A 24,447-nucleotide genomic window follows, 5' to 3' on the forward strand; every position below is an offset into this window, starting at 1 on the left:
TCAGATTGCCAGATGGAGAAGCATGATTCGTCACTCCAGAGAATGCGTTTCCACTGCTCTAGAGTCCAGTGGCGGCGTGCTTTACACTACTGCATCCGACGCTTTGCATTGCACTTGGTGATGTATGGCTTGGATGCAGCTGCTCGGCCATGGAAACCCATTCCATGAAGCTCTCTACACACTGTTCTTGAGCTAATCTGAAGACCACATGAACTTTGGAAGTCTGTAGCGATTGACTCTGCAGAAAGTTGGCGACCTCTGCACACTATGCGCCTCAGCATCCGCTGACCCCGCTCTGTCATTTTACATGACCTACCACTTCGTGGCTGAGTTGCTGTCATTCCCAATCGCTTCCACTTTGTTATAATACCACTGACAGTTGACTGTGGAATATTTAGTAGTGAGGAAATTTCACGACTGGACTTGTTGCACAGGTGGCATCCTATCACAGTACCACGCTGGAATTCACTGAGCTCCTGAGAGCGGCCCATTCTTTCACAAATGTTTGTAGAAGCAGTCTGCATGCCTAGGTGCTTCATTTTATACACCTGTGGCCATGGAAGTGATTGGAACACCTGAATTCATTTATTTGGATGGGTGAGCGAATACTTTTGGCAATATAGTGTAGCTCATTTCACCAGTAGCAATGATCTGAAAATATTTAGGGATATCTATTGTTTGTAATATTGGTCTGCAAAGGTCTTGGTGATTTCCTATGGTGCTTGCTTTCGATACTCCCCAAAAGAAAAGACAGGCAAAATGTACATTTAAGAATTAAATGCCATTTACAGTTTCAAGTATGCTAAATTCAACTTTGCGTCCCCATTTCTTCGTTCATTTATGCCTCTGTGTTACATTAAAAGTTATACACAGATAAAATTGGGATAATTTTTGGATCACAGGGACAGTTTGTATATATGTTTGGCTAATTGGCATGTAGTAGCTGAATACTGAAAAATAATCCCCATCCTGCTGAAAAAAAACAAAAAAACAAAAACAGCTAAAACAAGCCTAAGCTTTTGGGCTAGAACTCCATCTTGGTCCAGCTGGATGACTGGCTTAAACCAGCTAAGACCAGCCAAACAGTTTAGACTGGTTGCAGCTGACTTTTTTTTAAGCAGGCACATCCTTATTAAGTATAAGTGTGTTCAGTAGCCAATCACACGCAAATACGCCACACATGCTCTCCCAAAGTTGCATTTTTATTTATTTATCATTTCTGTGCAGGAGGATAAATGATTACATCTTATGCTTGGCTCATGTTTCCCAAATCAGTATTCCATATCTTGCCTACGTATCTGAATCTGTTGCTTCAATTGATTTCAATGTAAAACAAAAGCCAAGCATCTTGACTTTGACAAAGAAATCTGCACATGTATACTGTATATATGAACTAGACTTGAGAATGGCTTGAGGTTGCTTTGAGATCCTGAAGAGTGATTATCTTTCACCGCTCTCATGTCTACATCTCACGCAGAGCCGTGTGGCTTCTCTGGAAGGAAAACAAATGGAAAACATCCTCAAGAGACATGGATAGATCCCCATCGGAATTCAATCTAGCACATCAGAGTCATGCAGAGAATGTAAATCTCTTACAAAATCACTCAAAGTCTGGTTGTCTTGATTGGTGTGCAGTGTATTCCAATAACAGAGGCACTCCAGGACATACTAGCTGCTGTATGCCATAGTGAACAATGAGATGGTGGGATTCTGTAACCATGGCAACATCCTATTAAAAATCCCATAAAATCAAAATAGGACTTTAGTGGCTTTTAGTCTGTTCCATATAGCTTTGAGGTCATCGATATGCTTGTGTACTCCTAAAAGTTGATAAAATATATTTTAGCTGGCAATACATATGCATTTAAAATTTACAATCTTTATCTTTCAGGAGAATGGACCAAGAATGATGACTCTGATCTTGTACTCAGGGGCGTATACAAATTTTACTGCATGGTATGTGTTATAAACGTCCTGGTTACTTGCATAACCTCCGTTCCCTGATGGAGGGAACAAGATGTTGTGTCGATGTAAACACTAGGGGTCACTCTTGGGAGCCGAAACACCTCTGGTCTTTGAAAAAAGGCCAATGAGAATTGGCGAGTGGTATTTGCATACCACTCCCCCGAACATACGGGTATAAAAGGAGCTGGTATGCAACCACTCATTCAGGTTTTGTGCTGAGGAGCCGAGACAAGGTCCTGGCCATTTCAGCAGGTAGTCCAGCGTTTCATATAGGGACCCCTAGTGTCACTACATCAACACAACATCTCGTTCCCTCCATCAGGGAACGGAGGTTACGCAAGTAACCAGGACGTTCCCTATCTGTCACTCACTCGATGTTGTGTTGATGTAGTGACACTAGGGGTCCCTATATGAAACGCCACAATTAGCTGAACTGTGTTACGTGAACTGGCGGTGCGAGACGGGCAGACCACTGTGTGCCTCGTAGCCAGCGCACCAGGCCGACACGTAACCTCCCCCAACGCTGTTATGAGCGTCGAACTGCCCTTCGGGAACAAGTCGACTGCCCAAAAGATAGGGACAGGCTAGCCCAGTTGTGGCCTCTTATCCTCTTTTTTTTCTCTCCCCAAAAAAAGAGTGAAATTTGTTAACCAACTGGGGTCACCAGTGTTTACGTCGGGGGGTTGTCACTACCAAGGGGAAGACACTGCGGAGACCACACCCTGCCCAGAGAGGGGGGGGGGGTATTTTGAGTGGAAATACGTCACATGGCCTGGCCGAGCCTTGTCGGAAGTATGTCATGTGGAGAAGTCCCATGGTAGATCCTACCCCATGGGGGAGGAGTTTCTTCAAACATGGTGACTGGGGCAGAGGGGCCTCTGCTCAAGGAAGATATACGTCGCATGGGGTCACCTATGGGGAACCAACACATGCGGAGCACCTACCCCAGTACAGGGCTTAGTTAGCACATGTACTGAGCTGGCAGCAAGTTTCTCTGCAAACTCATCTGCCACAGGGCTCGAAGGGATTCATCCAGGGAACACACTTTGTGAACACTACTGGGAGTCAACAGCTCACGTCTTCAGCTCAGGGGAGGTGAAAGGCGCTATGCGCAAGCGATACACCAGGCCAGCTGTCCTGGACTTACCTGCTTGTGCTTGCCACTACACAGGACGAAACTGGCTCAACCTGGAGATTGTAGAACCTCACAAAGGTGTTGGGTGTTGCCCAGCCCGCTGCTCTGCAAATGTCTGTTAGAGAGGCGCCACTGATCAAGGCTCAGGAGGCTGCCACACTCCTGGTAGAGTGGGCTCATAGCCCTGCAGGAGGCGGCACGTCCTGAGCGTGATATGCCATTGCTATGGCGTCAATGACCCAGAGGACGATCCTCTGCTTGGAGACAGCGCTTCTTTTCCGCTGTACACCAAAGCAGACAAAAAGCTGCTCAGAGACTCTAAAGCTCTGCGTGCGATCCAAATAGATGCATAAAGCACGCACCAGACACAGCAACATCAGGGCTGGGTCTGCCTCCTCCTGAGGCAGCGCTTGCAGGTTCACCACCTGATCCCTAAATTAGGTCATGGGAACCTTGGGCACATAGCCCGGTCAGGGTCTCAGGATCACGTGAGAGTAGCCCGGACCAAACTCCAGGCACGTTTCACTGACAGAGTGAAGGTCTCCTACCCTCTTGATGGAAGTGAGCGCAGTCAGGAGGGCAGTCTTTAAAGAGAGTGCTTTAAGCTCAGCTGACTGCAGGGGCTCAAAGGGGGCTCCCCCGTATACCCTGAAGAACTACAGAGAGGTCCCATGAGGGAATGAGGTGCGGTCTGGAGGGATTCAACCTCCTGGCGCCTCTCAGGAACCTGATGATCAGGTCGTGCTGCCCTAAGGACTTACCGTCCACTGTGTCGTGGTGTGCCGCTATAGCGGCTACATGCACCTTTAAGGTGGAGGGGGACAGCCACCCCTGCGGCGCCGCTCACAGCCACACCCCGCCCTGCCGCTCACAGCCATGCCCCGCCCCAGTTCCTTTCTTCCCAGAAGTGCACGAGGAGCTGACAAGGGAATTCACCGGGGGGGCTGTCGCAAGGAGCGTGAGGTCCGAGAACCACGTCTGGGTTGGCCAGTATGATGCTACCAGGACGACCTGCTCCTCATCCTCCCTGACCTTGCACAGGGTCTGTGCAAGTAGGCTTACTGGGGGAAATGCATATTTGTGTAGTCCAGGGGGCCAGCTGTGTGCCAGCACATCTATACCGAGAGGTGACTCAGTCAGGACGTACCAGAGCGGGCAGTGGGAGGATTCTCGGGAAGCGAATAGGTCTACCTGTGCCTGCCCGAATCGACTCCAAATCAGCTGACCACCTGAGGGTGGAGTCTCCACTCTCCCCTGAGGGTAACCTGTCGTGACAGCGCATCTGCTGCAGTGTTGAGGTCGCCCAGGATGTGAGTGGCTCGCAGGAACTTGAGGTGCTGCTGACTCCAGAGGAGGAGACGGCAGGCGAGTTGTGACATACAACGGGAGCGTAAACCACCTTGACGGTTGATGTATGCCACCGTTGCCGTGTTGTCTGTCTGAACTAACACATGCTTGCCCTGGATCAATGGCCGAAACCTCTGCAGGGCAAGCAGAATTGCCAACAACTCGAGGCAGTTGATGTGCCAACGTAGCCGCGGGCCCGTCCAGGAGCCGGCGACAGACTGGCGTGATGGCCACGTGATGTGTCCCGCGGCACCATGCCTATCTCGGGACTTGGGCCTGGAGCATCATATGCATCAACCTGAGCGGAGTGGCCACCGCTGAGGTTTCCATATGCCCCAGGTGCCTCTGAAACAGTTTCGGTGGAACCGCTGTCTTCTGTCTGAACGCCTTCAAACAGGTCAGCACTCACTGTGCGCGCTCGTTCGTGAGGCGCGCCGTCATCGAGACTGAGTCCAACTCCAAGCCGAGAAAAGAGATGCTCCTTACCAGGAGGAGCTTGCTCTTTTCCCAGTTGACCCGAAGCCCTAGTCAGCTGAGGTGCGAGAGCACCAGGTCCCTGTGCGCACACAACACATCCCGAGAGTGAGCTAGGATTAGCCAGTTGTCGAGGTAGTTGAAGATGCGAATGCCCACTTCCCTTAACAGGGCAAGGGCTGCTTCTGCGACCTTCATGAAGATGCGAGGGGACAAGGACTGGCCGAAAGGGAGGACCTTGTACTGATACGCCCGACCCTCGAATGCAAACCGCAGGAAGGGTCTATGTCAAGGTAGAATCGAGACATGGAAATACACATCCTTCAGGTCTACCGCCGCAAACAAATCTTGATGCCGGACGCTCAATAGAATGTGTTTTTGCATCAGCATCTTGAACGGGAGTCTGTGTAAAGCCCGGTTCAGTACTCGCAGGTCCAAGATTGGCTGCAACCCACCGCCTTTCTTCGGTACAATGAAGTAGGGGCTGTAAAACCCCGTCTTCATCTCGGCTGGAGGGACAGGCTCTATCGCACCCTTCCGTAGGAGGGTAGCGATTTCCGCACGCAAGGTAGCGCCATTCTCGCCTTCACCGAGGTGAAGTGGACGGCACTGAACCTGGGCAGATGCCTGCCGAAATGAATCGTGTAGCCATGTCGGACGGTCCGGACCAGCCATCGCGATGGTTAGAAAGCGCAAGCCACGCGTCCAAGCTCCGGGCGAGGGTGGAGCCTGAGATGCCACGTCATGCCGTGGCCGTGCTGAGTTCAGGGACATCGAAGCACTTACCTGGCTCCTTGTGACCACCCCCGTAACAGCCTGGGACGGGGAGGAAGAGGCCTGTCCTCATGATCCGTGGAGACCGTCACATCGGGGGCGGATTTGTGCCACAGCTGGGCACGCAGGGGAAGGGAGACCACCGCTGGAGCACCAAACCTACCGAAATGGAATGGTGGACGGTGGTCGTGATGACAGCTGTGCGCACCGGGTATGTGACCCCAGCCACTTAGGCATGCGGCAAAATTAAATGAAAAGGTAACAAAAGATTCTCCTCCTGGCCCTCCACTGGGGGATGGAGTGGTCTGCTTACCAGCTCCAGAGCAGCGGGTTTCCTCATCCCTGGGTCACCCGTCTCAGGGGCGCTGCGAAGCCTTTCTCGGGTTCTTGGCGGCCGGCCGTGAGACGGGTGGTGTCTGCTTCCTGCGATGGGCTCCACGCCGGGGCTGGGCTGTGGGGGCGGGCTGCGGCGGAGCCAGTGCAGTCACCGCAGGAGGACACCCTTAGCAACGAGCAGACGGGGTGCGGAATCTTGAGCCGCACCGGGGCAGGTTGTGTTGGATAGCTTCCGTCTGCTGCTTCACCACCGAGAACTGCTGGGCAAAGTCCTCGACGGTGTCGCCAAACAGGCCAACCTGGAAAATGGGGGCACCAAAGAACTGTGCCTTGTCGGCCTCTCCCATCTCGACCAGGTTGAGCCAAAGGTGGCGCTCCTGACATCACCCGCTTGAGAGTCCGTGCCGTGACCTTTGTCGCCTGGAGGGCGAGGTCGGTCGCCGAGCGCAGTTCCTGCATCAATCCCGGGGCGGAACTACCCTCGTGCAGTTCCTTTAGCGCCTTGGCTTGGTGGACTTGCAGGAGAGCCATGGCATGCAGGGCGGAGGCGGCTTGTCCAGTGGCACCATAGACCTTGGCCGTCAGGGACGACGTAAACCTACAGGCCCTGGATGGGAGCTTCGGGCACCCGTGCCAGGTGGCTGCATTCTGCGGGCATAGGTGCGCCTTATCCACCGGGGGGATCACCAAATACCCCTTGGCCACCCCACCATCGAGGGTAGTGAGGGAGGGGGAGCTGAAAGATCGGGACCGGGCAGTAAAAGGTGCCTCCCACGACCTTGTCAGCTCCTCGTGCACTTCTGGGAAGAAAGGAACTGGGGCGGGGCGTGGCCCAGGAACCAGTCATTGAGCCTCCAGGGTTCAGGGGAGAGCAGAGGGTTCCACTTTAGCCCGACGCTCGCGGCTGCCCGGGAAAGCATGTCCGTCATCTCCACGTCAGCCTGTGACTGGGCGACCATACCAGAGGGGGGAAGCCCAGCTGAGGCTTCCACGTCCGACTGGACAAGCCCGCTCTCCAATGCTGCGCTCGAGAGCTCATCACCTTTGCGGACTCTGAACAAGAGGTCGAACTCGCCATGAGACAAGCTGGCGGACTCATCCGGAAGCCCGATCAGGGCAGACAAGCGTGCTGGGGAATGGGAGGTCCATGGGGGGATTCCCGGCAGAGGTGGTCCCATTGAGGTCCCCAAATCGCCCCCAGTGCTAGCCGCGCTGGCCTCATACCCGTAGGTAGAAGGACTGAGGCGGGGAGTTGCTGGGGTGGCTTGCTTTCTTACGAAGGCAAGCCGCGACCGCAACGTTGCCATGGTCATGTTCTCACAATGAGTACATGACCCATCCACGAACACTGTCTCCACGTGGGTAGCACCCAGACATGAAAGACAGCAATCATGACTGTCAGAAGGCGAGAGATAACGACCGCAATCAGGAATAACACACAAACGGAAGGGCAAAATATACTCTTTATAAATATATTTTATTATATTTTTATAATTTTAAATTATATTTATTATTATAATTATATTTTTATAAAATAAATATATAATAAATATATTTATATTTTTATATAAAATATAATTTTTTTTATATATACTCTTTTATTTCTGCCGAAGCGCCCAGGGGCGTTCTCTGCAGTGCACCAGTGCAGAGGGGGAGAAGCCGCTGAAATGCGCCGTCAGATCCAGCAGAGGTGAATGAACAGGTGTGAGAATTCAGCTCAGTGAGCATTGACCGTTCGGCTCCGAAGAGAAAATCTGAATGAGTGGTTGCATACCAGCTCCTTTTATACTCGTATGTTCGGGGGAGTGGTATGCAAATACCACTCGCCAATTTTCATTGGCCTTTTTTCAAAGACCAGAGGTGTTTTGGGCTCCCAAGAGTGACCCCTAGTGTCACTACTTCGACACAACGTCGAGTGAGTGACAGATAGGGAACTACCGTTTAACATTTTGAGTTGAATTTCCAGCAAAAATAACTATATCCTGGTATTTACTGTACCGTTAACCGTGATGTAAAATTATTCATATCCGGGAAACAAGCTTTTGGACAAACAAATTGTCTTCTTGCCTATTACAGTAATATAAAAGAAATACTATAAATAAAAATTTGAGTTGTGGCCCTGGCGGTAAAGGGTGGGTTGTCTTAGAGCCAATGGATGCAGTTCAGATTACAGAGTGAAAGAGAACCGCTGAAAGGTTGGTTTGCAAAGAAAATATTTGTTAGTTTCCTATGCTGACAAACTCCCTCCTTATTTGCAGCCAAAATTAGATTCAAATGCATTGCTGGACGCAATATTATTTTTCCATATGCACAGTGATTTTGGCACCTCATTTGACTGGGTGACGTTGACAGTGGTCACAGTGTACTATACATTCACAAAGTATTCCGAGCAAGCCTACATCATAACCACCCATAGAACAGACAATAACAAATAAGATCTCTTTAAAATCTCAATGGTTTCTCGTAGACAGCAATGAGAGCAAATGGAGACTTTGTCGAAGTGTCTTTTAGAGTTTTAGAAGAGTTCAGTGTTTCAAACTGTGCTCAGATTTGCCAAGAAGCCAAATCAAAAGTCAGAGATTTCACCAAATTCTTCCAAGACGCAGTTATCTTAGCTATTCTATTCACATTAATTTTTATAGCTGTATACTCTTACTGAATGTCAACAATTGTCTCAGTTGTGTCTATTTTTATTTCTGCAAAGAAATTTTAAAAGAAACATCTGAAACAAAGTTGCTAAAAGAGCAACCTTCCGAGCAATAAAATTGTCTTCTTGGCAAACACTGCCATTGACCATGTGCATAAATCAATGTTTAGCTCCATCTAACAGTCATAAATTTAAAAGATTACTCCAGTAGAATGGATTAGCTCTCTGCAAAGTGTAGCTTTGCCCATATCTCTTAACCTACATATACTTCCCTACTGGCATGCAACTCTTTTACTTATTCATCAAGGCCTGCTTTCTGCTTTTTTTAATCCATGTATGAGTGACATACAACTGAAATTTCTAGTCTTTTAAGGAATAGTTCACCCAAAAATGAATATTGTGTTATAATTTACTCACCATAACTTTTTTCAAAACCGTATGACTGTTTTTCTAAACCACCATAAAATGTGACTTTTGCACTATATCCATGTCTTCTGAAGAGAAACAAAATTTGAGTCATAATTCTCTCTCAAATTAAATCAAATCATTAATAAAGCTCTTTAGTCCATATGGCATCAAACCTCATTGCTTTTCATGGCGTCTCGTGACCAAACTTGTGCCATGACGTCATGACGTTTGGTCACGAGACACGGTGAGAACCACTGAGGTTTGATGTTATCAATGTAGCCACCATATATGATTTAAGCACTTTGCTCTATTATCATGATCCAATGTAATTTGGGTTCTTCCTTCATTGTAAGTCTATGGGATTTTTTGGTCCTTTCTATTATCCACCAGGTTAAAATAATAAAGTATGACCACTTTCAAAAATAATAGTATACCTCACTTTAACAATCTGAACAATCTGGTGTATAAAGCATGTCTTTACCATAGATGGGGAGGGTTACATGGTGAAGTTTACTACAGTTAGGAGTTTAGAACACACCCCATCCCTAAGTATGACCAATAATAATATTAATACTTGCCTTAATATTTATACAAGCACCACTAACTAGATAACATGCAAATCAGTCTAGTAGTTATGGAAATCAGTTAAATCTAATTTGCTAATAAGCTTTTTGTTTTTTACTGTAATATGGGTTAAACAGAAGCGCCGGCACACCTAGGATACACTTCCTGCTGCTGTTCTACTCTGGTAACCATGCCGACCACACAGATGGCCAATCTAGTCTATTCCAATCAGAGCAGTGCCACTCTCGCAAGGAATTTTTAATAGCCGGCAACCCAAACCTCGCAGCAAACCTCATCATCTGATCTCTAATAATCATAAGGCTTGATGAAGCTCCTTTACGCAGAGCTCTCATGGATGTCAAGATGATTCTCTGCAGTGAAATGTGACCTCGGAGCACCTGAAGGTCTTGCCTAAAAAGGGCCCTAGATCATCCAACCAACATCTTTCACCTCGTGTGTGTGTGATAGTTTTGTGTATGACTGAGCGATGGCCTCTAGTCATGTTCAGTCAGTTCATGTCACTCTGCAATCCTGCGATAATGAGAATTTCAGTGTTGCCACTGGCTTCATATTTAATCTACATTTTATTTCATAGTAGGAGAGTTTCTGCTTTCCATTGGCAGTGAATTAATTGAGGGATGGATGGATGGATCATTCTGATGGATGGATATTGGAGGCATGGATGGATTGATGGATGGAGACATGAACAGATGGATACATGAATAGATGGATAGATGAATGGATGGATGGATATTTGAGGCATGGATGGATGGATGATCAAGGCATGGATGGATAAAGGCAACGATGAGGAGATGGATGGATGGATGGATGGATATTTGAGGCATGGATGGATGATGATCAAGGCATGGATGGATAGAGGCAACAATAGAGGAGATGGATGGATGGATGGCTGAAGAGATTAATGAATAGATGGCATGGATGATGGAGACATGGTTAAATGGATGGATGGATGGATTAATGCATGGGTGGATGGAATGATGGAAGGATGGATGGATGAATGAATGGATGGATGGCATGGATGATGGAGACATGGGTAGATAGAGGCATCTATGGATGGATGATAAATGGCATGGATGATGAGACATGGATAGATAGAGGCATCTATGGATGGATGGATGGACCTTTCTGATGGATAGATGAATGGATGGATGGATGGTGAAGGCATGGATGGATAGAGGCATCAATAGAGGAGATGGATGGATGGATGGAGGGATTAATGGATAGATGGCATGGATGATGGAGACATGGATAGATAGAACAACAATTGATGCATGGATGGATGGATAGATCTTTCTGATGGATGAAATGGATGGATGGAGGACAGATGGGTGTATGATCATGGCATGGATGATAGAGGCATTGATAGAGGAGATGGATGGATGGAAGGATGGATATATGGATAGACAGAGGGATTAATGGATAGATGGCATGGATGATGGAGATATGGATAGACAGAGCAACGATCGATGCATGGATGGATGGATAGATCTTTCTGATGGAAGGATGAAGGCATGGATGGATAGAGGCATCAAAAGAGCAGATGGATGGATGTACAGATGGAGTCATGAATAAATGGATATGGCTCAGGTCCCTCCTTCGATGTAAGTCTGGATGAGATTCTTTTCACATTTTATCATCTATCAAGTGAAATCGTAAGTTTGATCGCTTAGAAAAGTTACTAAATATTACAACTATCCTCAACAAGTAGCATGATTTGAAGTATCATTCTTGTCTGTAGCACAAATAGTGCGGATTAATTATTGACCTTTAATACTGAGGGTTAGGTGTTTGTTGATATCTTTAAAGGCAGTTATATAGACATATGTAATGAAATACACACCATCAATTTAGATTTCCATTACAGATGTCATGTGAGATTATAATTTCTGGAGTAAGGTACGTCACTTGCATCAAGTTATTTCATTTGTGTAGTTATATACAATTAGACAGTTGCCCTTTCAACTAGTTTATCATAATCCAACATGTTAGAGTCCTCTGCAAATACAGTGCATAGGAGCAAACATCTTGAAAAGCAATTACTGTATCTTGGCCTGTGAGAACAAGTATGAACCTGATATAAAAATCTGTTACCGTCTTACTGCTCAGGGAGAGAGTAAATGAGGAACAAGTTGCCTTGGCAACCGAAAAGACTTGAATGCTCATTCAGAGCGTCAAATTAGATTTTTGTGGCCAACTGGGTTCGTTTGCACAGATGAACAGCTGATGAGCTTCTATTACTGTGTGTTCAATATCTTTTGAGATGTCAAAAGGAAATCCAATACAGAAGCCCTGTGACTTTGTGTGGACTGAGTAGAGAGAGACAGGGAATGCTCTGTATTTGCCAAGCTTTATAATCTTGTATCCACTTTCATTCTTTATGGTCTCATATGGATTGAACAATAGGTGCAGAAGCCATAAATGGAGCCCACACAAAAGAGTGGGCAATAACTCACATGATCATTTGGGATTGTTCTACTGGTGCATACAAAGTTTTAGGGTGACTATAATGTAGTATTTTTCATTATCAAATAGGATGTATATTATGTTTGATATTTGCTCTGTTCCAAAACATAGTGAGCAAGCAGCCTAAGGAGGCAGCATTGAATGGCATCATCCATGCAAAATTGTTTAATTATATTTGATTTGTAAATCAAACACAAACTGGAGCCTCTTGACATGAATTGTTTTATACTGCTGTCTGATTTATAGCACTGAGGCAAAGAAAAATGCATTTAGAGGTCATAATCTGATTAATCCCTTTTGAGAATGAGATTGACACCTCAATATAAAGAATGAATATGTAAGGCTTGTTTCTGATAATATAATCTGACATGTCATTTGGATATGTCCTCCGGTCTTCATTTGCAACACTGTAAAAAAATATATATTGTTTTTACCAAAAACAAAAAAAAAAAAAAAAAAAAAAAAAACACAGATTTATTTGCCAGAATAATTATGTAAAAAATACAGTAAAAATGTAAACAACTTTACAGAACATCCTGTAAACTTTACAGTTTAAAACTGTTGTGATTTACATGACCACGCTGGCACTGTAAAAAAAAAAAAAAAAACAAATCTGTTAAATTTACAGTAAAACAATTATGACATGAAGTTCTCTTCCAGGAGCAATAACCAATAAACTTGTAGAGACGGTGCTCAGTGTCATTCACACAAACACTAAACACCATCAGGGTAACACATGCAAAATTAAAATAATGCAATAAACATTAACTAAACTACATCAAATATAACACAGAACACCCCAAAATATATAACTGATATTAAAAATAAAAAGAAACATAACTATTCCCATGAAATATGATGGGTCATGCAGGGAATTGTGGGAACGTCCGATTATTGTTTTTTACTGTAATTATAACAATAATGTACTGTAAAAAGTACATGTACTCTCTTGTTAAACATAATGTAAATTTTTACCATTAATTATACAGAAAAATCATACTTTTTACATCTACATTTTTTTTTACAACATTTTATTGTAAAAACTACTGTATTTTTTACAGTTAATACTCATTAATCAATTAACGTTTTTTTTCTGTAGCATTTTTCAAGCATGTTATATTTCCCACATCTTAAACTAAGCATTATACAACATCAAAAATACTATGCATAATCTTAGGGTTATTTGTTTGTAAATCTAAATCAGACAATATGCATTCTCCATAATGTGTGTGCAGATTCATACACTGCCATTCAAAAGTTTGGACACACCTATTTATTCTTAATTATTACAATTTTCCGCCATTTAGAATAATAATAATGCCATCAAACCTATGAAATAACACCAAACTGAGAATGGGAATTATATAGTTTCTAATAATTGTCAAACAAAGCAAAACTATATTATATTTACTGTATCTTCTTAAAAGATGCCACCCATTTTCAATATTACAGCTCTACACACTGGCCATTCTCTAAACCAACTTCATGAGGTGCATCCTGATATACTTTTTAAAGAGATAGTTCACACAAATATGAAAAATATCTCATCATTTACTCACCCTCATGCCATTCCAGATGTGTATGACTTTCTTTCTTCAGCAGAACACAAACAAAGTTTTTTAGAAGAATATCTCAGCTCTGTAGGTCCATACAATGCAAGTGAATGGTGATCAGACATTTGTAGCTCCACAAATCACATAAAGGCAGCATAAAAGTATCCATATGACTCCAGTGTTTATATCCATATCTTCGATAGCTGTAGGTGAGAAACAGAACAATATTTAAGGCCTTTTTACTCTAAATCTTCACTTTAACTTTAACTTTCAGATGTGAACGTGAAACTAAACAGGCACCACATGTACCTTTCAGATGTAAAAGTGAAAGTGGAGATTTAGGGTAAAAAATTTATTTTGTTCTGTTTCTCACTCATACCTACAATATTATATTGCTTCTGAACAGTGTTGGAGGTAACGCATTACAAGTAACGTGCATTACGTAATCAGATTACTTTTTTGAGTAACGAGTAAAGTAACACCAATTCTTTTTTATTTTAGACCATAATATTGGAGTTACTTTTTAAATAAAGTAACGCATTGCTTTTGTACACATCTACTTTCCCTGTATTGCAAGAAATCAGGAGTAAAAGTGTGCAAAATTCGGGGAGGAGACGTGGTGCATGATTGGCATTGTAGTTCTATAGAGCATGAGGCCAGAGACTATTTAGCAGAGACGAGTTACTTCTATTTAAATGAATGGGAGAAATTGGAACGCCCAACCAAGAAATTCTAGCACCCAACAGTCAATGGATGTAGAAAGGAAATCCCGCCTTGCAGGTAAAAGAGCCAATCACCTTTTAGAGACAGACATCCCCTGTCAGTCAACTCGCTAACGCTCATGCACATTAGCTATACAAGCTGGGAAAATTGTGTGTTTTAGCGCAATATGAGGTCAACATTCGATTGAGTGAAATGCAATTGATTCATGTGTTAATTCACACAGCATTAAAAAATCAGTAAACGCGTTTAGGCAGAGGGATTATAAGACTAGTCTTCTACTGGCAACGACATGACTCACTTATGCAGCCGAACTGCTCCGTGTTACAGCTCCCCATAACTGGGAGAATGGGATGAGAAAAGCTGACTCTGGATCAGTGGCTCCGAGCAACGTGCTACATCGATTGTGTATGCAGAGAAAATGTCTTAGTTTCTAAAAAGATTCTACATTTTTATTTTATAATAAACAAGTAGTTTGATTCATGAAACAAACCGTTTTTATGACATTTTGGTAGCATTAAAAACGATTCCATTCAAGATGTATCAACATGCATCTTTGAAGTTGTGGCGTCTGAACGCATCGTGGATCAATTCAAAACAAGCTTGCACTGAGATGACTTAAGTGAAAAATATTATTTTATTATCAGACACAATCCTTGAACATGTTAGACTGGCATTCCCCACTGAATTAAATCCTGACTTCTGAAAAATATCTCAAGTTGACTCTGGCATTGTCGATGGGCACAGCACATGATGACATGATGTAGGTTCAAGTGTTGGACTTTGCTGCTTTAGGTAAGACAGTGGTTATTCTTCATTATTCATATTGTCTGCCATGTTGATGGAAAAATAATAATGCATATTCCAGTTATTGAGTCTTTATTATAAATATGACGTGAAGACCTACTTTCTAAATATCTGTTTGTTTACTGTTTTGTTTTGACATGAGTGTTGTACAGTAGCTAGCATAACCTGTAATGTCTCTTGTATGCAGTGCATGGCTTATTTGTATGGAATGCATAGCATAGCAGAAGAGAGAGTGGCTGTGAGAAAAAAGTAACGCAAAAGTAACACAAAAGTAATGCTTTACTTTCCATAAAAAAATTACTTTTTAATTAATTACGTTACTTTTTTAAGGAGTAACGCAATATTCTAACAAGTTACTTTTAAAAGTAACGTTACCCAACACTGCTTCTGAATATATGGATTTAACCACTGGAGACTTATGGATTACTTCTATGTTTCCTTTATATCATTTTTGGAGCTACAAAGGTCTGTTCACCATTCACTTGCATTGTATGGACCTACAGAGCTGAAATATTCTTCTAAAAATCTTCATTTCTGTTCTGCTGAAGAAAGAAAGTCATACACATCTGGGATGGCATGGCGATTTTAATTTTTTGGTGAACTATCACTTTAAACAGTATTGTATTGTTCCAGTTTATGCTGGACACTTGTTAATCACTATCCAATCCAACTGATGCATTTACTGTTAAAAAAAAAAAAAAAAAAAAAACTGTTTTGAAAAAGACTTCATATGTAGACACATATTTGCAGATATTCAGTACAAATGCAGTCAAAAATTCTTGCAAACATGGCTCAGAAATTAGAAGTTAGTTCTGAGAAAGGCTCTTACATAATTTTTTGCAGATGCCACTTGGTGGTTTGTGACTGAATGCCATTAAAATCATATATTTGCAAGTGTGACAACTGTGACACCAAAAGTATCAACAATGTACATTGAAAAGAGTTGAAGAACTGAAAGTGCACTCTGTAGAAACTGAAGCTGTGAAGGCAGCCAGCTGAATTATGATATGTCTCCATCTTGTGGCAAAAGACATTTCCCTATCACTCAGGTCAGGTGACAGACTTCATTAAGTTACAATAATACTGGCAAACACTGCATAGATTAAAACTAGATCATTAGAGAAATGTAATTTTCCATTTAGAATGCTTAGGACTAAATTTAGAATGCCTGGGTGCAACACATTTTATACATTTAAATGAAATAGGAATATGTTGATGTGCTCCAAGGGTCACAAAACTACTATTGTTATTGTTACAATTAACACTATGAATTTTGTGAGTGAAATAGACACATGGTCATCTATTAATGAGGGGCCACAGGGGACATATTTGTTACATTTCCTCTTCAGTGTCACTATGGTTCCTCTCTGTTGTTGCTTGGCAACCATTTCATACCACAAATGCAGCAAACATTTTAGATTAAAAATCATCCAGTTACACAATAGCATCATTTGTGTGGAAACATTATCAGATTTTCTCTCATTATTCCATTTAATTATCACAATCAGAAAGAATGTAAGTGTGTTGCAGGCCAAGACAATTTAATCATTTCCTCTAAAATATTATAGAATTACACAGTGGTGGGCCATGAATTAAAAGTCTAGGCCTTCAGTGTGATTCATGCTATTAAGAAAACACAGTTTCACAATGAATAAGACACCCTATGCCTTTGGGCATCATACATTATGTCGCAGCTAACTAATAATACCAATTGACATTTTAAAAACATGTCCACGCACGAAAGCCAGAACTTGAAACGACAATGCTTAAGCAAGCCTAATTTTAACTGCAGCATGACTGTTTTGTGAAATGAACATCTCCCAAACAGACATTCAAAAATCATAAATTTTCATATGAATCTACCAAGGAGGTCTATAATACCTGGAAAAATCTATCTAATAATATTTGCGATTTAAATGTTGCTTGCAATAAATTTCGTTTCGTCAGGGTACACGGTTATTGGTACGATTCTCTGTTGTTTGCCCTGTGTGTCTCCCCTGTCATCTGTTTCTTCCGGACTACATTTCCCATAATTTCCTGCCCTCATCACTGCCAGCTGTCCTTGATTGTTTTCACCTGTCTTCCATTAAGTCATTATCCTTTGTGTATATAATGCCCTGATTTATGTTCAGTCCTTGTCAGTTGTTGTGTTTTGACATCCCCTTCTTGACCTGTTCCCAGGGTTCATGTTTTCTCTGTTCCTGTGTTTTCTCATCATGGATGTTTCTTTTGTTCCTGTGTTTTTCCTGTTAATCTGTACTTTTGTTTAATTTTGTTTAAATACTTTTATGCTGCGTCTCGATCCTGCTCCTGTGACCTCCCTCCTTGTAACAGTTATGCTGCGTTCCATTCAAGTTGGATGTGGGATATTCCTATGTGATATCTCCGACCACAAATGCATTACATTCCCCGATATTCGGAACTGCAACGCTCCCGTTAGCTTAGCAGGGGTTTGACTCTCAGATGTCTCCTAGCAACCCAACTGAAACAATGCTGCAGCACTAGCATTTGTGTTTCAAGTGTATGATTATCAAAAGAGATAATATTTTATACACCTGTTTCTGTAGGCATTTGTTAAACAAGCTTTAATATCATGTAATGTGGAAATGAACTCATTTATCGATATTACTTAAAGTGAATGTTTCACTTACTTTGTATATCTTCCTGAGTGTCGACATGTTTGTGTGACATCATGTCCCTGCATCTCGGCAAAAAAGAGTTGAGAATTTCTGTATGAGCCTACAAGTTGTAATTCTGACTTAAAGATGCATTCCATGGCACTTTTCCTAGTAGGAAGTTGTAAATCCGAATTTCTGAGTTGAATGGAATGCAGCACTACTTTTCAAAACTTGATCCGACACTGAATGCTCAAGCAGCCTAATTTACACTTAGAAATCTCCTGATGTTGCTATATCAATGCAAAAAGCACTTACCAATTTACTTGAAGTGAAAATCAGCCCTCCTTTCCTGTTTAATAAATTAAGCAATCACACAATCATGCAGCACATCTTAGGTTTTTAAATCCATAAGGATCTCTTTCTCAACGGCAATAGCGGCAGTGATGACAGCTGACTCTTCAGCAAGATCTCACGCTCTTTGCTTTCAATTTACGTACATCGCTTAAAGGGTGATTGCGTCACTCAAGGCCAGCTAGAAGGCCTTGACCGGGACGTATCCTAAAGATCACACCTACCAAGAACAAATAAATCAATCTGATTGGCTGATGAATCTGACAGTTTGACTTTAGTTGCCCATTCATTTGCACTGTTGAGGGATTCTGTGGAAATTCTGAAGGCCTGAGGGGGTGGAGCTCAAACTCATGTGCTGCTTTGGGCATGTGATTTGTGAAACAGTTGTCACAAATTCTGACTGGATAAACTTTGGTTTTTCTCTATTTGTTTGTAGATTAATTAAGAGTGGAAAGCGATTAAAAATACATAGGCAAAAAGGTGACTGAGAATGAAAGAATGAAAAATATGTATTTATTTGGCATGTTAGGCCAGCAGAGAATTGTTAGCCCTGAGAATTCGCCACTGGTATTGCAGGTAGGCCTATTGTAACTGTAAATTATTTTGAAAGTGTGGTACATTGAAATTAGCCTCCGCCATCATCAAAACAAGAGATGAAACAAAAGGGAGAAAGGTTCTCCAAGCTTACTACACTATTTGCATTATGCATTATGGCTTTATATTAGCAACTGTAAGGGTAATTGACAGAAACAATTATTAAAAGTGTAATTTTGGTGTTAACACTTTACAATAAGGTTCCATTGTTAACATTAGTTAAGAACTAGTTAACATAAACTAACAATGAACAATCATTTTTACACCACTTATTAATCTTGGTTCATGTTAATTTTAACATATCCTAATACATTTTCTAAAGTTATATTTGTTAACATTAATGCACTATGAACTAATCTAACTAACAATGAACAATTGTATTTTTATTAACTAATATGAATAAAGATTAATAAATGCTGATAAAATATATTATAAATTGTTTGTTCATGACACTTAATTCATTTACTCATGTTAACCAATGGAACCTATGTAAAGTGTTACCATTTTTGTAAGTCCACGGTGCTTACTACTTCACAACTAATTCAGCAAATTACAACACAGAAAACAGTAATTCTGATATAATTTTTTAATTGTTAAAGGCAGCATTTTGTTACACAAACCTTTGAAAAAGTTAAAGGGATAGTTCACCCAAAAATGAAAATTATCTCATCATTTACTCACCCTCATGCCATCCCAGATCTGTATGACTTTCTTTATTCTTCAGAACACAAAGATTTTTAGAAGAATATTTCAGTTCTGTAGGTCCATACAATGCAAGTGAATGGTGGTCAAAACTTTGAAGCTCCAAAAAGCACAAAGTCATCATAAAAGTAATCCATATGACCCCAGTGGTTAAATCTATATCTCCAAAAGCGGTATGATAGCTGTGGATGATAAACAGATTAATATTTAAAGGTGCCCTCAGTAACTTTTTGTTTGTGTCATCTTGGATTTACAGTGACATTGAGTGGTGTGGATGCAGCATCATTCATAATCAATAGTTTTCTGTTACAGATGCTGCTGTAGAAATGTACACAATCAGCCATGATAAATGTAATCCAAGAGTGAAAGTGTCCACTAACAAGATGGTTACTGAGATTAAGCGAGTGGTATTCAGCTGGTCATGTGAATCTAAAATGGCACATCTTGGATGGTATGAGAGTGAGTACATGATGAGATAATTTTCATTTTAAGGTGAACTATCCCTTTAAGATTGAGGCGTAATTCTCGTTGTGTCCGATAGATGGCGGCATACCTGCTTGTATGCCTCCAGACAGACCAACACAGAAGTAGACGAGAAAGCGCTTTGTTTTGTACTTTTGTTATGGTTATCATTCATGAACTTCAGTAGGGTTTTTATTATTATTATTATTATTTTAGGGGTTATATATTGCAATATAAACCATTTTCACGGCGAGAGAGCCTTCTGACACTAGCGGTTTGCGCTTGTTAAGCGCTGTTAATAACGATAATTATTCTTTTGATGGTAAATGATGGCAGAAGGCGGCAGTAATATTGCCAGTCTTCCTCCAGGAGACCCGCAGCTCATCGCGTTCATAGTGGAGCATCTGAAGAACAGAGGTCTGTTTGATGAGTTTAGACGAGACTGTCTGGCAGACGTGGACACAAAGGTGAAACAAACTGCATCCTGAGGTGCATTTGATGCTGTTTATGCAACAACAACGGTTGTGTCTCTGAAGCTGGTGAGCTGTCTACTTAGATAGCATTTCTGGGCATCGTCTGCGAATGCTGTCTTGGTAGGCAGCTCACCTGGTTTTGTGTACTTCTACGTCTTTAGCTGTTTAGTCCCCCTCACTGCCTTCATCATCTGTTTAATATAAACGGACTTGTTTTCATATCTCTCTGCAGCCAGCTTACCAGAATCTCAGACAGAAGGTGGACAGCTTTGTGTCCACTCATCTCAGTACTCAAGAATGGAATCCGTCCATCAACAAGAACCAAGTGAGGAATGTCTTGAGGCAGAGCGTAGTTCAGTATGTATCAAGTCCATTCTGCTGCTGTACAGTTGTATTGCTTTGCATCGTATATTACATTGTGTTTAATGTTAGGGGAAATTTAAATCAAAACAAATTAATTAAGTTGGCTGATAAGTCTGATAACCAATTAATATGTCAGTAGTTTTTTAAAATACTACTAATACTAATGACAATAAAATTAGTCTTTCTAATTAGTCAATGACGGGCACAGACATAGAGACTACAAATTTCCAAAATGAATACAGTTTCAGAAGTAGTTTATTGTTCAGCCAAAATGAAGATTTGGTGTGTAAGATGGGACTTTTAACTGTAAACACGCCCGCAAGATACCAGTGACTTTTATTTTGACATTATGGAGACTTGGCTCCGTTTCAATGCTTTGTGAAACAAATTAAGCTTTTTATAGCCTACATATTTACCAGATGAAGTTATATATATATTAACCAGATTAGGTTTAATGAAGAATAAGGGTTATTATTATTTATAAGATATATGAAGTTGGAGACATGATAGATGTGATGACCCAGCACGTTTCCATATAGTCAAATTTTTCTTCGCATGCCCTTGATATAGAACAGTGAATATTTGATCAAAATAATACAATATGCATTGAAGTGAGGATAAAATATGGATGAATATTGTCAATGATGAAAGATTTATATACAGCAAATCCCCGTAAGGTGTCACTAGCTGGGTTTCCATCCAAAATGTTTCCCATTTTTTTAAGCGCATTTCTAATAATTTGACTTAAGAAAATACAAATTGTTGCGCGTTTCCATCCACAACGTAATGCACATTATCATGATGGAGCAGCTGAATGACCTCTCCCTGCTTTGGGGACAGTTTTATTTGCAAGATTGGAGCAAGTATCTCATTGTATTAAATGCATCCAGGAGACACCACAGAATAAGTGTAATATCTGAAATAATGTGGGCTGAAATAGCTGCAATGCCCACATACAGGGCCGTAGCTAGTGGGGTGAAAGGTGGTAATGATTCTAGGGGCCCAAAGGTCCAGGGGGGCCTACGACAAATTCAAAACTGTATTATTTTAATAGGTAAGGGGCCCAGAGCAATATATAGTCAGGGGGCCCAGAATTACTTGCTACGGCCCTGCCCACACACTGCCAGTCTCAGCATACCTGGGAGCGCCCACTTTCAAAACTGTTCTGGTGGATTGTGAGGACCCACGTTATCGACCAGCCGTGGGTTAAACACTTCCAAGTGACAAGCGCTATGTTCAAAGTATTGTGTGCCAAAGTCGGACCTTTCGGTGTGCTAGTCACATCAAGCTATAGCACACTCATAACACATGCACGAATGGTCAAAACACGTCATCGTTCTGCGAATAAACCGTTTCCATCATATTAATGCACATTTTAACTAATGCGAAACTCTAGAAAATCCACCTCCTTCTAGCGCATTCAATTTTAAGCGAATTTAGAAAGTTTATTCGCATATCAAGCGTTTCCATTCAGGATTTCTTACGCACAATTTCAAAATGCACATAAAAATAGTTGGATGGAAACCCACCTTCTGATTGTTTTTATTTCACCTCTCGAGGACACTGTTATACTGCAGAACTAAGCCATTTTAACTGTAGAATCCTACAAAGCTGACTTTAGAAAAAAACTGTGGTTGCTTTTTGGAACTATTGTTATCAGCTAAAATGTTATGTCTATGCCGATTGTTGCTGATAACGAACAAAAAAGCAACAATTGGCGTGGATTAATCTGTAAAACCGATATATCGGTTACCTCTACTAGATAGGTAAAATTTGTCGAGATAAACTTGGTTGGCTTGTCAAAGCATTGTCTGAAAGTTTGAAAAAGTCTAAAAACAATTTGCAAAAGCAAGAAAGAGAGAAAGCAACTTAAAGGAGAATTAAGGCCGTGTGTGGGTTTGTTTGAATTTGATTGTTTTATTTTATTTATTTTTTTTTTAATATTCTTGGCCCATTTGAACATTCTGTCAGTGTAAGTCTATGGGGCTTTTCTGAGATTTGATCATCCGTTGTCTCAACCTAGAGTCCGACCAGTTAAAAACTCATAATTACGGTAATTGACCCTTCGCTAAGCCAGTGCGCTTCTGACCAATCCTGTCTTAGCAACTGTTTTCCTACCACCATTACTCTGACATGTGACAGTTTACAATGACAGCCTATGAGAGTAATGTGTGTTTGAGTACTTTTAAGCAGGACTTTATCAAAATAATTCAAAAATGTAAAACATGCTGTTGCTGGATCATTTGTGGGTCATAGTGACTCAAGTTACCCAGAGAGGATACCTGCAGTGTTTTTCTTTCTTTTCAAAATAATCTTGAGAAGAGCATGATTTGGATTAAACTGTGTCAGCCCTCATTCCCAAATTAACAAATAACTTCTGCAGTGACACCTACATTTGCTCCAAGGTCAATTAAAGCTAATAACTGTACGTTAATTCACTTATGTATTGATTCAAGTCATAGTAAAAGCGATAGTAATTAAACAGTTCACAGCATCAAAATGAGTGTGTTATGAGATGATATAAACAGCTCTGTTCACTTAAGCTAATGTTATTAGATGTGTAATCGCTATTAAATTAAGTTTTTCTCTTTTCAAGTGACTGATAATCGTTTGCCTTGATTCTGATTCACAGTCTCCACAGTTTTTAACCAAATGACTGTGTAATTTAACAATATCTTTTTCAAAAAACTTCATATAAATATGCATTACAATTACTCTCTTCATACCAGCCCACGTTAAAATATCATCCATTCCGTTTATGAGAAAATTTTGGCAAAAAAACACATTGTTCACGGCAGTTTCCCATTCATTCCAATGGGGAGTTCTGCAGAGCTTGTCAGAGTGAGCAACCGTAACCAGGGGGCGGAGCTTAGCGAAGGGTCAATTCCGACATGATGTGAACGCACCATTGGTTAAATCTACACTATGTAACTTTTGGCCCTCTTGTGGTTAAAAGCATAAAACTGCAAGTTACTTACAGAGGTACACTTTACGTCAGTTGTGATTCGGCACTGCTCTGTGTGGGATGAATCTCATGGATTGAGCGAAGACTCGGAGATTACCTGTAGAGCGGAGTCATAATGGACTGCGTTCCAAACGCCATAAATCACCCTCCAAGAACAGTCAAGATAGTCCTGCTGTAAGATCGCTTCAAACTGAATTTCCAACAAAAATTACTTAAAAAGCGAGTTCCGAATGACCGTTATTTTGAGCCCCACACCTTTTAGCCTTTCAAAGCTCTCAGAGTGGATGATAAAGTCTTCGAAGGGAATAGGGCATAGGGATGATCAGTTCTGAATGGAAAGCACCCATGATGAGCTATTTTCATATTATGTTATTCGCTTAAACATTTATAACCGATAGCCTATTACTTACTTTGAGGAAGATAAACAACACTCTTAATTATATTTTAATATGATTATTAAAGTGTTTTATCCACTACACAATACACATTCATGTTTGTATTGTACTACACGTATCAATTTAAGAGGTGAAACTCGTGAAATGGCTGATCTGAGTTCAGTTGAAGACACTATATTTTGATATTACAATCTACAGCCTCAGTGGAAAATGCGAGTGTAACGGAATAATACAAGTGTAGGTCTATGCACTGCAAACAATAACACTGCAATATAAAAAGGCAAAACAAGGATTTAATAATTATTAAATA

At 41.5% G+C, this 24,447-nt stretch overlaps 1 protein-coding gene across 1 annotated transcript in view; it reads left to right on the forward strand.

Moving 5' to 3' along the window:
• Positions 1-20,037: 20,037 nt before the first annotated feature.
• LOC127430514 (uncharacterized) overlaps positions 20,038-24,447 on the forward strand; it is a 39,095-nt gene continuing 34,685 nt past the window's right edge. The window contains exons 1-2 of the mRNA XM_051680344.1: positions 20,038-20,408; positions 20,647-20,771. Of these exons, the coding sequence (XP_051536304.1) occupies positions 20,268-20,408; positions 20,647-20,771 (266 nt within the window). The 5' untranslated portion in view covers positions 20,038-20,267. The remainder of the gene's footprint in view (positions 20,409-20,646; positions 20,772-24,447) is intronic.

The sequence above is a fragment of the Myxocyprinus asiaticus genome, chromosome 40 (genome assembly GCF_019703515.2).
Source record: "Myxocyprinus asiaticus isolate MX2 ecotype Aquarium Trade chromosome 40, UBuf_Myxa_2, whole genome shotgun sequence".
Lineage (NCBI taxonomy): Eukaryota > Metazoa > Chordata > Actinopteri > Cypriniformes > Catostomidae > Myxocyprinus > Myxocyprinus asiaticus.